The sequence below is a fragment of the Mauremys reevesii genome, linkage group 7 (assembly GCF_016161935.1).
Source record: "Mauremys reevesii isolate NIE-2019 linkage group 7, ASM1616193v1, whole genome shotgun sequence".
Taxonomy (NCBI): Eukaryota; Metazoa; Chordata; order Testudines; family Geoemydidae; genus Mauremys; species Mauremys reevesii.
The window spans coordinates 23197997-23210502 of NC_052629.1; the positions used below are offsets into that span (position 1 = coordinate 23197997).

Here is a 12506-nt window from a genome sequence, read left to right on the forward strand (position 1 = left end):
TAACACGGTCTCACCTATAAGGCGGTGAGATTTTTTGGCTCCCGAGGACCGCATTATATCGGGGTAAAGATGTAACTAGTTGTCCCTCATTCTGAATATACATTTGACATTTATTTTCTCTGGTTTGACAGAACAGCAAAGGGTGATGCTGCTCAGCAGGTCTCCCTCTGGCCCAAAGAAGTACTTTCCTATTCCAGTGGAGCATCTGGAGGAAGAAATACGGATAAGGTCAGCAGATGATGGGAAAAGGTTTCGGGAAGAATTTAATGTAAGTCTGCTTGTTTTCTGTGTCATTTTTTATCACAGGGAAGAGACATAGGAAATCAAGAATGGATATGAACCCAAAAAATGTTGTTGGGTTTTTGTAATTAAATGTGTGTGACATTGGCACTTATAGCATGGGGAATGCTGCGCAAGTGTAACCCACACACCTTCTGAGTGTGATGTTCTCTCCCCTCTAGTGGCACTGAGACGGTCCAGGGCAGGATTGACCTTTTGTGGGCCTGGTGCCAAACATATTTGTGGGCCCCCATGTGGTTGTGATGACCCCCTTCCAATTGTGGGCCTGGCATGACATAGTAAATGTGGTATTGCCAGGATGGGGATGAAAACATTTATTCAAAAGCAAAATAAGATATTTGAAGCCACACTTGATAGAGACCTCCACTCAGCCCATAGAGAACAAACTGGACTAACATCAGTGAACCCAGAATACCACTGAATTTGGTTTGTGTGGAGGGGAGTTGTTTGTTAGTTTTGTCTTTTTTGTTTAAACACTCAGGGCCTGCTTGGGGCCCTGAACACAAGTGCTTAATTAGCACACTTATGAGCCATATTAAGCCCGGATGTAGCAGTCAGTGATATCACACCTGCATCTTCTCACCACTGCCTCCTCTACCCAGAGTTATGTTTCGTAAATACATTTTTTGAAAGCTGCATTTTCTACTTTGGTACAAGGTTTACAAAACTTTGGGGCAGAGTGTGGGGAGGAAAATTGCTGGTTCCCATCTTTTGCAAGGAGGAAAGGCTACTGGGAGACACACACACACTTTACCACAAATGCTACCACAATCCAGCCTCAAGCTCCTACCCCAACCTTCACACCTCGTCTCTCCTCCCCCCTTCCCGTCCCTCCTACTGTTCCCACCCCACACAACTAGCCCCCAAAGAAAGGCTCTCCTCAATCTCCCTGCTACTGCCCACTGCCCCACACTCCCCCCCCAGGGCTGTCACTTCCCTCCCTTCTACTATCTCCCAATGAGCCAACCCCCACCTTCAACTCAGACTTTCCTCTCCCTTCCTCTGCCCCCGGCCACACCAACCCCCACCTTAACACCTTTTTTTTTTTTTAAAATTGGAGAAATACCAATCTCCTAGAACTGGAAGGGACCTTGAAAGGTCATCGAGTCCAGCCCCCTGCTTATACTAGCAGGACCAATTTTTGCCCCAGATCCCTAAGTGGCCCCCTCAAGGATTAAACTCACAACCCTGGGTTTAGCAGGCCAGTGCTCAAACCACTGAGCTATCCCTCCCCCCTGCTTCTCCTACACCCCTCACACAGAGTCATTACCAGCTCCCTGATTGCCGCACATCTGCCCCTTTCCCCCCAAACCGTGCTGCTCCCCCTCCCCTCCCTGGATTGCAGGGGGCAGTTTCTGGGCATTCCCATTGGCAGGGGGCGCAGCAGCCAGCACTGACAAGCTCCGCTGTCACTCCCCCCCTTGCTCCCAGGGAACACAGACAACCACCCGCCACCCTGAAGTTGCAGGGTCGAGACAGTGCCCAGGAGCCTCCAGGCATCACAGTCGCTGGGGGGCTGCACACCACCCAGGAGTCACAGTACCGCAGCTGCCTTCAGCTCCCCACTGCCCAGGAAAATGGGGGAGATTTGCGGATTGGGGGAGCCAGGAGCTCCCACCCCGTGCCCCAAGGGGGAGGGGAGGGTGCAGCGGGATTAGCGCCAGGAATCCTCTCCCTGCACCAGACCATTTCCTTGCTTGGGCTTTCTTTTTGGTCCACTCCACCCACTTCAGCTGGGGCAGCTGGCAACATGGCGCAGAGCATTCTGGGACTAGTAGTGCAGCTGTCTGCGGAGGTCCCAGGGCCCCAGCGGAACACAGCAGCGTGCAAACCACAACTCCCTTCCAAGTGTGGGCCTGGCACCATGGCAACACCAGAGCCATTGTAAACCGCTGAGACCACTTAGCAATTAATGAGTCTGCTCTACAGTCTTAGCTAAGAGCCAGTTGGCTTTTAGTTCATGAAGGAGAGGCTCAGGTTCAGTCCCGTCTGCTGACAACCAGGATCTGTCGGTGTTACACAAGTACAGCATAAGCTTCTCCACACAGCTTGCCAATGATCTTCATTACTCATGTTTAACACCCAGTTATTTCAGTTCTGGTCCTTAGAGATACTGCTACATGTGTTGGATTGTACAGCCATGGGGACAAATGTCCAGTAGAGCTTATGGTGGAGAACTAAATTGATTCTCATTTGTGCTCTCTCCTGAGTTTGAACACAGAAGTGTCTCAAAGTAGAACTCTAATCCACTGAGCTGTGTCTCTCTCTCTTTCTCTCCCTTCCTTGATGCTAAAGAGTACAGGCACCCGTTTTACTGAAAAAGTTATAAATTCTAATTAGTGTTGTGATACCGAGGCACCACATTTGGAAAAACTGAACTGTTTTATTTTATCAGAGTCTGGGATCTTAAACTCTTCGGTCTTGATGCCCTCCTCCCCCAGAGGAAGGGGAAGGAAGATAGAAAGCTCCGCAGCATTCAAGCCTCTGAGAATGACAGTCTCCCCTCTGTAGGGAGAAGCTTATGGCACAGGGGACAAGAGAGCCAAGGCCTTTTAAACCAGTATAGCTCAGTGATCTTTGGGAAACTCCGCTCTTTGGGGTTCTGCTCAGATCTACGTGGCATTTGTAAGGAGTGTGAGTGCCTCCTTACAAACAGCAGTTCTCCAGTAAACCCACTTCTCAGCAGCATTATTGGCAGAGGAGCCCTGGTTCAATTGGATGCCTGAGCAAGAAGGCTTTCCTGAAATATTTCGCTTTGTCAGAAAGACAGCGTGTTTACTCCCCATTACCCCAGATTGACAGTTGTATGGTGTATGGTGGCTGTATAGATGGGTTTTGTGGAGGTAGGGGGAAGTCCAGTAACTCCTCACTTTAAGTCGTCCCGGTTAACGTTGTTTCATTGTTATGTTGCTGATCAGTTAGGGAACATGCTCATTTAAAGTTGTGCAATGCTCCACTCTTACGTTGTTTGGCTGCCTGCTTTCTCCACAGCTGGCAGCCTCCCTCCCCACAGTGCCTCCCGCCCGCCGGCAGACCCCATAGATCAGCGCCTCCCCTCCCCACTGCTGCAATCAGCTGGCTTGCGGCATTTTGGGGGCAGAAGGGAGAGGGGAGGAGCGAGGACTCAGCGTGCAGTCTGCCCCTCCCTCCCCTGCCTCCTGAATGCCACAAGCCAGCTGATTGCCCTAGGCAGGAGGCGGGGGTGAGGGAGAGGGAGCCTGCACTCCGAGTCCTCTCTTCTCCCCACTCCCTCCTGTCCCCTAAACACCGCAAGCCAGCTGACTGCCCCAGGTAGGAGGGAGGGGGGAGGAGCGAGGCATTTAGAAGGGAGGGTAGGGAGGATCGAGGATGCAGCGTGGGAAGTAAAGGGGGAGGAGGTAGCGGGGGGAGAAGAGGTAGGTCAAGAACGGGAGCCTGGGGGGAGGGAGGGAGTGGGCAGGCTGAGGGTTGAGGAGCCCCCCACCAGCCCCTGGTGCTTGCAGAGTAGGGGAAGCTGCTGCTGCTGCGTAATGTGCTTTTCCGAACCTGCAGCACCTTCAGCCTCCTTGCCTGCCTCATTGTCTGCAGTGCCAATGGGCTGTGCCTGTGTGGGGTAAGGCAGGGGCACCTCCCAACTACAGTACTGTATTGTATGTACAGTATGTTTGTAAGCACACAGCACATGCACACTACTCCCCCCAGCGTAGTATTAAATTGCTTGTTTAAAAATTGTTTAAAACGTATATAATGCTTTTTGTCTGCCAAAAAAAAATTCCCTGGAACCTAACCCCCCTATTTACATTAATTTTTATGGGGAAATTGGATTTGCTTAACATCGTTTCATTTAGTTGCATTTTTCAGGAACTTCGTGAAGTGAGGAGTTACTGAATTCCATGTTGGGTCCACTCCCAAGCTTCTGCAATTTCAGGGGCCATTCCACACCCACTTATTATTCATTTTCACTTCCCTCAACACCACATGGCAGAACTGAGCAGCTTAGAACCGTATATAGTATATTAAATGCAGACTCAACTGGGCCAATACGCAACTATTATTAGGGTATGTCTACACTTGCAGAGTTTTTCCACTGTAAGTTTCACCGGTGATAGGGAACCCGCAAAAGAAAAGAGCTGGTTTGTGTACTCACTTAATTCCTCAGGCATCAGAGAGTGTTTACATTAGCAGCACTTCCATCGCTGATAAGAGCAGTGCACTGAGGGCAGCTATCCCACAGTGCGGCTCTCTCCATTTTGACGATGGGCCTTGGCACGGGGGGAGGGGGATCCTGGGGCATCTTGGGTCCCTGCACAGCCTCCTCTCCCCAAACACTGATCAGCTCCGGTAGCTCTGCATTGCTCCAAGCAGGGGATCGTTTGCTCCATGGAGCAGGCATTGTCACCTGGCCAGATGATCAGTGAGCACTTGCCAAGAAAACAGGAAGGCGAATTTCAAAGTTCCCGGGGCTATACAGGGTGGGGGGTGGATATCTGTTTACCTGGCATCAGAGCAGTAGAGCTGCTGGCCAGAGTGGTCACCTAGGCACTGTGGGATATCCTCAGGAGGCTAAAAGCTCTGTAAACAAGAAGAACATGTCTTCACTTGCACATCACTGCAAAAGCATCACCAGTAAGAGCAGTATGACTCTCAGGGATGTGGTTCAGTTTCACCGCAAAAAGTCATTGATAAGTGTAGATGTTCCCACGGGTTTTGTCCAAAAAAGAGACTTTTTCCACTTTAAATGGCAAGTGTAGACATGCCCTTAGATAGCATAAGGTGGTGCCCTTAGGAGTGAAAAACAGTATTAAGTGAGCTTCAGAATTGGCAGCACTTTTTTTATGTTGGTGATTTGATTATGTTTGACATGTGTTTGTACTGCTGCTGCATGTGCAATGTAGTCACTATCAAATGACAGGGTTACCTGAGTAACATTTTTTTTAAATGTTAATTTAAGAAGAGTTGTATCCCAGTGCACTAGCACTTTTGTGAATTTTGACTCTCCTAATTAAAAACCCCGGTATAGTCAGTGGTGAAACCTGGCAATCTATTTTTGTTTTAAAATGTGTGTTGCTTTGCTCGTATTCTACAGTGTTCTCTAAATATGTGAACTTCTGCTTGCAAACTGAATGAGTCTGACCATCATGGTCAGAGATCTATTTATGTAGGTTCACATGCAAAGAAATATATTAAAACATGGAGGAGAATGGTCAATGAGGTATTCTTGATGGCTTTTTAGCATTATAATAACCACACTGCTGCTTGCAGCTGCTTGCATGGAAGAGGCGGATTACATTCTATCAGTTGTTTGCTCTACACTTGGTATTGTCAGAGACCAGGATGTGAGCAGTTGTCCCTAGAGGTTGGAGCAGGAGTCATACTTAGCTCCTATTCCTGGCTCCTGTTCCAACTGCTAAGGATCAGAGCTGGAATTAGAGGCCAAGGGTCAGAGTAGGAGCAGAGTTGAAGTCATTGGTCAGAGCCAAGCTTCAAATCTGAGGCTGCAATGAGGCAAGGCCGGGGTAGGGTTGGAACAAGGCGGGAGCAAGACTGGGAATAAGCAGAAGCAGTCGCAGCCATGGGTGAATGCTTCAAACAGTCGCTGAACTGCTGCTGGGATTAAGAGCCGGTCTGTTGATTTTTCCAACCAATCAGGTGGCATACCCAATCAGGCAGCCTACTACAGGCCAGTTATGCTAATTTGGTTGCCTGGAGACTGGTTCTGCTGCAGGCCCCGCTTTCAAATTGACTCTGCTGCAAGCCCTCAAGGACAACTCTTAGTGGCCTCGGGGCCCGGTTTCTAGGGGGTACCTCCAGCAAAACTTTCAGAACAGGTCCAGGGTGTGGATATTCTGTACTGGTTCCCAAGACCACTCATCCGGACTGCATCCTTCCGAGTCCACCATGTACCAGAATCTTCCCTTAATTTTCCAAGAGTTGAGGACTCAGAGGACCAAGTACTCCTCCTGTCCATGGACTGTTATGGGTGGCAGTGGAGGATTGGAGCAGTTTGGGTATGAGTTCTCAGTATAGGGCTTTAAAAGTGAGATGTGAAAGATGGGTGATCTTCAAGGATTTGTGGAGCTGTAACCAGAAGGCCACTGGGTTCACCTGTTATATAATCTTGAAAGGATTCAGGTATTAACAGTCTAGTTTGGCAGATGGGCAGCTTGATTTAAGGTTCTGGGCAGAGAGCCAGACCTTATCTCCTACAGCCAGATTTGGCCCGGTCTATATGATGATTGTAGGCTTTTTTGGCAGACTGCAGGTGTTCTGTGCGCTCCCAGTGCACCCGGTATAGGTGGGCAGCTGAATCCGCAGTGGTCAGTACTGGAGATCTCATGGGCAAGTCTAGCTGGAAGTGGGTCTGAAAGCCATTGTTTACAAACAATGGGATATGTTGTCTTAAGGTGTGGATTGCATTGTTACATGCGAATTCAGCATAGCGTAGCAAGGGAAGCCAGTCATCCTGGTGGAAACTCAAAAGAAGGCAGTAAAGATACTGCTTCAAGATTTGATTGGCCTTTTCTGTTTGCCCATTAGTATGCCAGTGATAAGTGGATGAGAAGAGGGATTCGATGCCAAAGAGTCTGAGAAATTCCAGCTAGAGTCAGGCGATAAACTGAGACCCCCAGTCTGATAACAATGCCTGTTGTTAACCCATGGTAGCAGAAGACATTTTGCAAGAAGAGCTGAGCCATGTCCCGTGTGATAGGAATAGTATTGTACGGGTTAAAGAGTGCCATTGTTGTTAGGAGGACGACAACAACCAGGATTACAGTGTGTCCCTGGGAGCATGGCAGTTCTACAATAAAGTCAACTAATATAGTAGATGAAGGTTGCGGAGGCATGGTTAGAGGCTGAAGGAGATGATCATGGTTTCTGGGTACAGTTGCAGGACCTTATATAATTCTTCATGTAAGCTTGTAGGCCTGTCCACCAGAAGCTCCGCAAGCCCAGATTGCAGGTCTTGAATTGTCCAAAATGGCCTGCAATAGGTTCAATATCTGAAGCTTAGGTTGTCCCTCCAGAACATAAATACAGTCCTTGAGATAGGGGAGGCCATTCTGTAGTTTTAACTAACCACATTGTTCAGGGTCTGGTGGATCTGGGTTGCAAACTGGTCATCGGGAGCAGGAAGTGGATGAGGATGGCACGGCAAAGGCACCTGGAGCCTTTGATAGGCCTTTTTTTAATGTTCAATGTAAATCTAGATAAATGAAATGAAAGTAGGATCTTGAAAGTGAGTAACAGAATTCTGCCCTATAGGTGTTTCATTTTTCAGTTTGTACGTGGAAAAAAACAGCATTCATCTGCCGCCTTTCTTCACAGCAAATAATTAAATACAAATACAAATATGTTATTTAGTTTGCTTGGGTTTTTGCACACACACCTCCGCCCCCAGTGTGCCTTATTTATTTACATAGCAGAAAGTGCGCTTGGTGCTTTGCAGACATGTATGAGGACCAGGTTACTGCCTCAGAGAATTTATGATTTAAGGCCCTGATTAATTTGAAGCATATCCGTAGTCCCATTGGAGCCAATGAGATTCCTCATGTAAATACATGACAGTCAGACAAAAATACAAATGGAGCACGAGAGAAGGAGTATGACATGAGGGCAGTGACTGAGCAGATATGTTTGGCATGTGTATTCTTTATCCCATTTTATTTTTCTAAGCACACTCAATGCGATTTGCCACATGCATAAATGTTGGCAGGATCAGGCCTCACTAAAAATACAGTTATAATTAAAGTGGAGATGTTGAACATTATAGTGTATAAGCATTCTTTTCTGAAAGTTATACAGGAACTCCTCACTTAAAGTCGTCCCGGTTAACGTTATTTCGATGTTAAGTTGCTGATCAATTAGGGAACATGCTCATTTAAAGTTGTGAAATGCTCCCTTCTAACGTTGCCTGTTTTGTCCACTGCTTGCAGGAAGAGCAGCCCGTTGCAGCTAGCTGGTGGGTGGTTGGAACCAGGGTGGACCAGCAGCCCCTCTATCAGCTCCCCCTATCAGCTCCCCACTCCCCTAAGTTCCCTATGCAGCAGCTGTCCCTTCCCCCACTGCCATGTGCTGCTCCTGTCCTCTGCCTTGGAGCTGCTCCCAGAGACTCCTGCTTGCTGTATGGGGGGAGGGGGAGAAAAGGGGGGCTAATGTCAGGGTGTCTCTCCCTCCCCCCTGCTCCTGCACCCCACTTACCCCATCTTCCATAGAGCGGGGGGGGGACACGAAGGAGGAAGGGAGCTTCTAGGCAGTAGCTGCCATCTCAGGTCTCAGCAAGCTGATTTAATTAACAAAGCAGTGTACTTAAGCCTGGGGTCAGCTACTTAAAGGGGAAATGCGCATTTTTTTTCTCTCACGCACAGGATGTGTGTCTCTGTCTTCCCTCCCGCCTTTCCTGCTGCCTTGTAGAGTGTTGTGAGAGTTAACCCTTGAGAGCTCCGTCAATTGCTAGTTCACTTAGCAGGAAGGCATTCCCTGGGAAATATCCCACCCTCTGACTCCTCCACCTCAACCAAGCTTCACAATCATCATCACTGTGTACCAGTATTAAATTGTTTGTTTAAAACTTATACTCCGTGTGTGTGTATGTGTGTGTGTGTGTGTGTATATATATACACACACACACACACACACACCCCTCTACCCTGATATAATGCCACACGATATAACGCGAATTCGGATATAACACGGTAAAGCAGCGCTCTGGTGGGGGCGGGGGACTGCGCACTCTGGCGGATCAAAGCAAGTTTGATATAATGCAGTTTCACCTAAAACATGGTAAGAATTTTTGGCTCCTGAGGACGGCGTTATATCGAGATAGAGATATGTGTGTGTGTATATATGTATTTGTATTATAAAATATAGTATTTTTTCTGGTGAAAAAAATTTCCCTGGAACCTAACCCCCTCATTTACATTAATTCTTATGGGGAAATTGGATTCACTTAACATTGTTTCACTTAAAGTCGCATTTTTCAGGAACATAACTACAACATTAAGTGAGGAGTTCCTGTAAAACATTTCACTGTGGTTTGGTTCAGGTGCCATTCAAACTCAAAGAGAAGAAAGAATGACTTTTTAAACAATGTAAACATGTTGGGCGAGATCATGGCCTCCAGATGGATCTCATATGAGAGTGAGTGCATGGCGGGAGGGGACTCAGCTGTCTTCATGGTAGAACCGCCTTCTCCAGGATTCCTCTAAGTCCTCAGGATCTGAATTGGAAAAGGGTGTGGGGACTAGGCAGGACAGAGGCACCATGGGGCATGCATGTTGAATGGGGACAGATGCGCCGTGTCCCCTTGTGGAGATAGGTAGAAAAGATTAATGCTCCTTCACAGTTCAATCCCCCACCCCCCTTTAGGCAACATAGCAAGGCACCTATGGTCACAGGAAACTCTGGAAGTATGGTTCCAATGGAGACATGTTACCAGGCAGACAGGGGCTGTCAGGAGTAATGAGCAGACACAAAGCATTTGGTCTCATCATAGGAGTTGTCTTAAATGCAATGTTAACTTAAATTATAACTTGAGTGTTGCTCCTAATTTGAGTCCTGTCCACACATACAAACCCTTAACTCGTGTCTGGTGGTGCTTTTAACTTGATTTGACTCAAGAGGGGATATAGGCTAAACTTAAAGCTTGAATGAGCATAACTCATCAACAACTAATACTCTCTCATGTGGATACAGTCTAGTGCTACTCAATTGCCACTGGTTCTCCAGTGCCTTCCCAAGTTCCCCCTGTTTGCCCAAAAAGGACAGACAAGTTTTCCCATAATTTATTGGGAAAGAATTCATAGAGCAGCTTAGCTTATTGCAGCACTAAGAACCATGGGATATGTTCTCCAAAAGTCTTAGCACCACACAAAAACCAGTTCAGTACCAGTATGGACACAGCAACTTGAATGTGGTTTCTCAGTATGGCTGCTCCCACTTGAGGTAGGCTAACTTGAGAGGAGTTACTTGAGTGTAGATAATTTGAGTGAAGACATACCCACGCATGGTCTTGTCATCCTTCGATCCTGGGGGATCCTTGTTCTGAAGGACCAAATCTTGTCTCATAAGAGAAGAATTCTTTAAGAAGTCATTGCAGAGGTTTTCTCTCCTTTCGCTATTTTCCGTGTGGCTGGGGGAGGAAAGAAGGGGTTACTGTGGGAAGAGGCAATCCAGCCCATTGCACTGTTTTTATGTGCTCTTTTAGTGAAAATGCAGCATTGTGGGACAGGATGTCCAAGAATATTTTGACTCACTTTTCAAGTTGAAAAGCACTGTTTAAAGAGGAAGTAAGTATTTTGTGCTTTATTGAAAATATTTACTGGTAATTAAGTTAGATGTTCTGGTGTTTATTAATGCAAGTCCTTTTTTATTGTTGTACATTTTAAGTTCTTCTTGAATGATTTTCATAACAGTTAATTAGGGACTTCAAAATTTGTGGACTTTATTTGTAGAGGGAAATAAGGGAATAAGTTTATATGCAAAAACAAAATAAATTACTTTTATTTATGTTTAAAATGTTCTAGTTAACTTTTTCTTGACCTTTTAAATAAAATGTTCATAAGTTTGTGAGTAGTGTACAGAAACCAAACACAAAAACATGCTGCTATTCCATGATGAAAATTAACACCAAAGCAATTTATATTCATCGTTAAATTCATTCATTGTTCAGTCCTGAGAACTCTGCTTCATCGGTGTTTTTAAGGGGGAATTCCACATAATGCATTGCCAGAATCAGGCAGGGAGTGCTGCATTGAATGTTTCTTGAAATAGATACTCTGTCATCTTTCTCTTAAGTGATTCACATTATGTTCCGTTTGATCAAGTTCCTGAAAAAAAAAAAAAAGCTTGAAAAAAGGGTGGGAAAAAGCAGAATTAGTGACTGTGGTTCTGAAATGTAGAACTACTGCGACTGTGGTGAGAGGGCATAAAAATTGTCAGGATTGTGACATAGGCAAAGATCGTGAACCTGATTCTCATTTACACTAAGTCCATTTTATACTATTCTGGTAGCATAAAGGGGCCCTGTAGCAGGCAGTGACCCTGAATCAGCTTCTCCCAGCTGGCCCTTTAAATTACTCCCACTTGGGCTCTGTCCAGACTAGCAGCAAAATCTCTCAAATAAACAAAAATTTGGAATGAAAACTCCACATCCAAATATCCCTTTCTCCGTCCCCTCCGCCCCCGAATCCCACAGGTGTTCATGCGGGGTGGGAGTGTTTTCACATGCCCTTCCACAGTTTTGGAGGCAGTCCAGCAGGTTCCATCTCATTCTCTCTAGTCAGGGAGTTATTGCTGTCTCCTTCCTCTTCTCCCTATCCTTTTTTCTTCACATAATAATATTTTCCTGTTAATTTCCTGTTAATTAATCTCATTTTGATTGTCCTGACAAAAGCATTTATTTTCAGGTACTTAGTATGTGACTAAGAGTTTATTCACAATCCCAGGTTTTTCTGATTACTACCAGGTTGGTTAAACTTTGGATACCTAATGGGCCAGCAGCCCCCAAGGCCATCCCTAGGCTTAGGGCATAAAGGCGATACAAACTCACCTTTGGATCCCCCCTTGCCCAGGCCCTGAACTGAATGGAGTGGATGTTTGAAATTCAGTTTTCTTAACATTTTTTAACCTTCTTTGCTAATATTCAAATGTATTCATGTATTAAGATCAAATTTGATCCATACAACCAAATTTCTAAGTCAGAGCCCTGGTGCCCCACATCTTTCTGACTGGGTCACAGCATAATGAGTCATCATGTGATATGGTGTTTTCCAGTGGCAGCCTAAATTTCAATAATTTATTTGCTCTCTTAAATAGCAAAAGTCACAGTGTTCTTCAAAGCTATAATTTAAAAAGTAGTGTTGAAGTTCTGAGTTATCGAAAGGTTATGAGCTATTTTAGAAAGATGAGGAAAAATCGCTTTTTTTCAAGTATTACAGTGTACTGAGAAATAACTTATCTTAGATGTAGGCCATTGTGTGTTATCGCATCTTTTCTTAAGTCCTGTGCAGCTAACATTTATTACAGGATGTTCTTGCATTTCCTTGACTTTACACATTTTCGTTGTAGTCATTGCCAGCCCGATGCATGCAAGGAACATTTGAAATGGCAAATAAAGAAGAAAACAGAGAGAAAAACAGATATCCCAACATCCTTCCTTGTAAGACTTTACAGTTTATTTTCTAAATATCAGTCAAATGTCTGGATGCCTCTTACACCCATCATGCCTG

The 12506-nt window shown here is 45.9% G+C and overlaps 1 protein-coding gene across 10 annotated transcripts in view; it reads left to right on the forward strand.

Annotated features, from left to right (window-relative positions):
- PTPRE (protein tyrosine phosphatase receptor type E) overlaps positions 1-12506 on the forward strand; it is a 221866-nt gene that overhangs the window by 157488 nt on the left and 51872 nt on the right. For 9 of the 10 annotated variants that reach the window (XM_039547447.1, XM_039547441.1, XM_039547440.1 and 6 more), the window contains 2 exons: positions 132-268; positions 12346-12436. In XM_039547447.1, coding sequence (XP_039403381.1) covers positions 132-268; positions 12346-12436 — 228 coding nt within the window. Of the gene's footprint in view, positions 1-131; positions 269-10486; positions 10566-12345; positions 12437-12506 lie in introns of those variants that run through there. The other variant, XM_039547450.1, reaches the window with a different exon arrangement.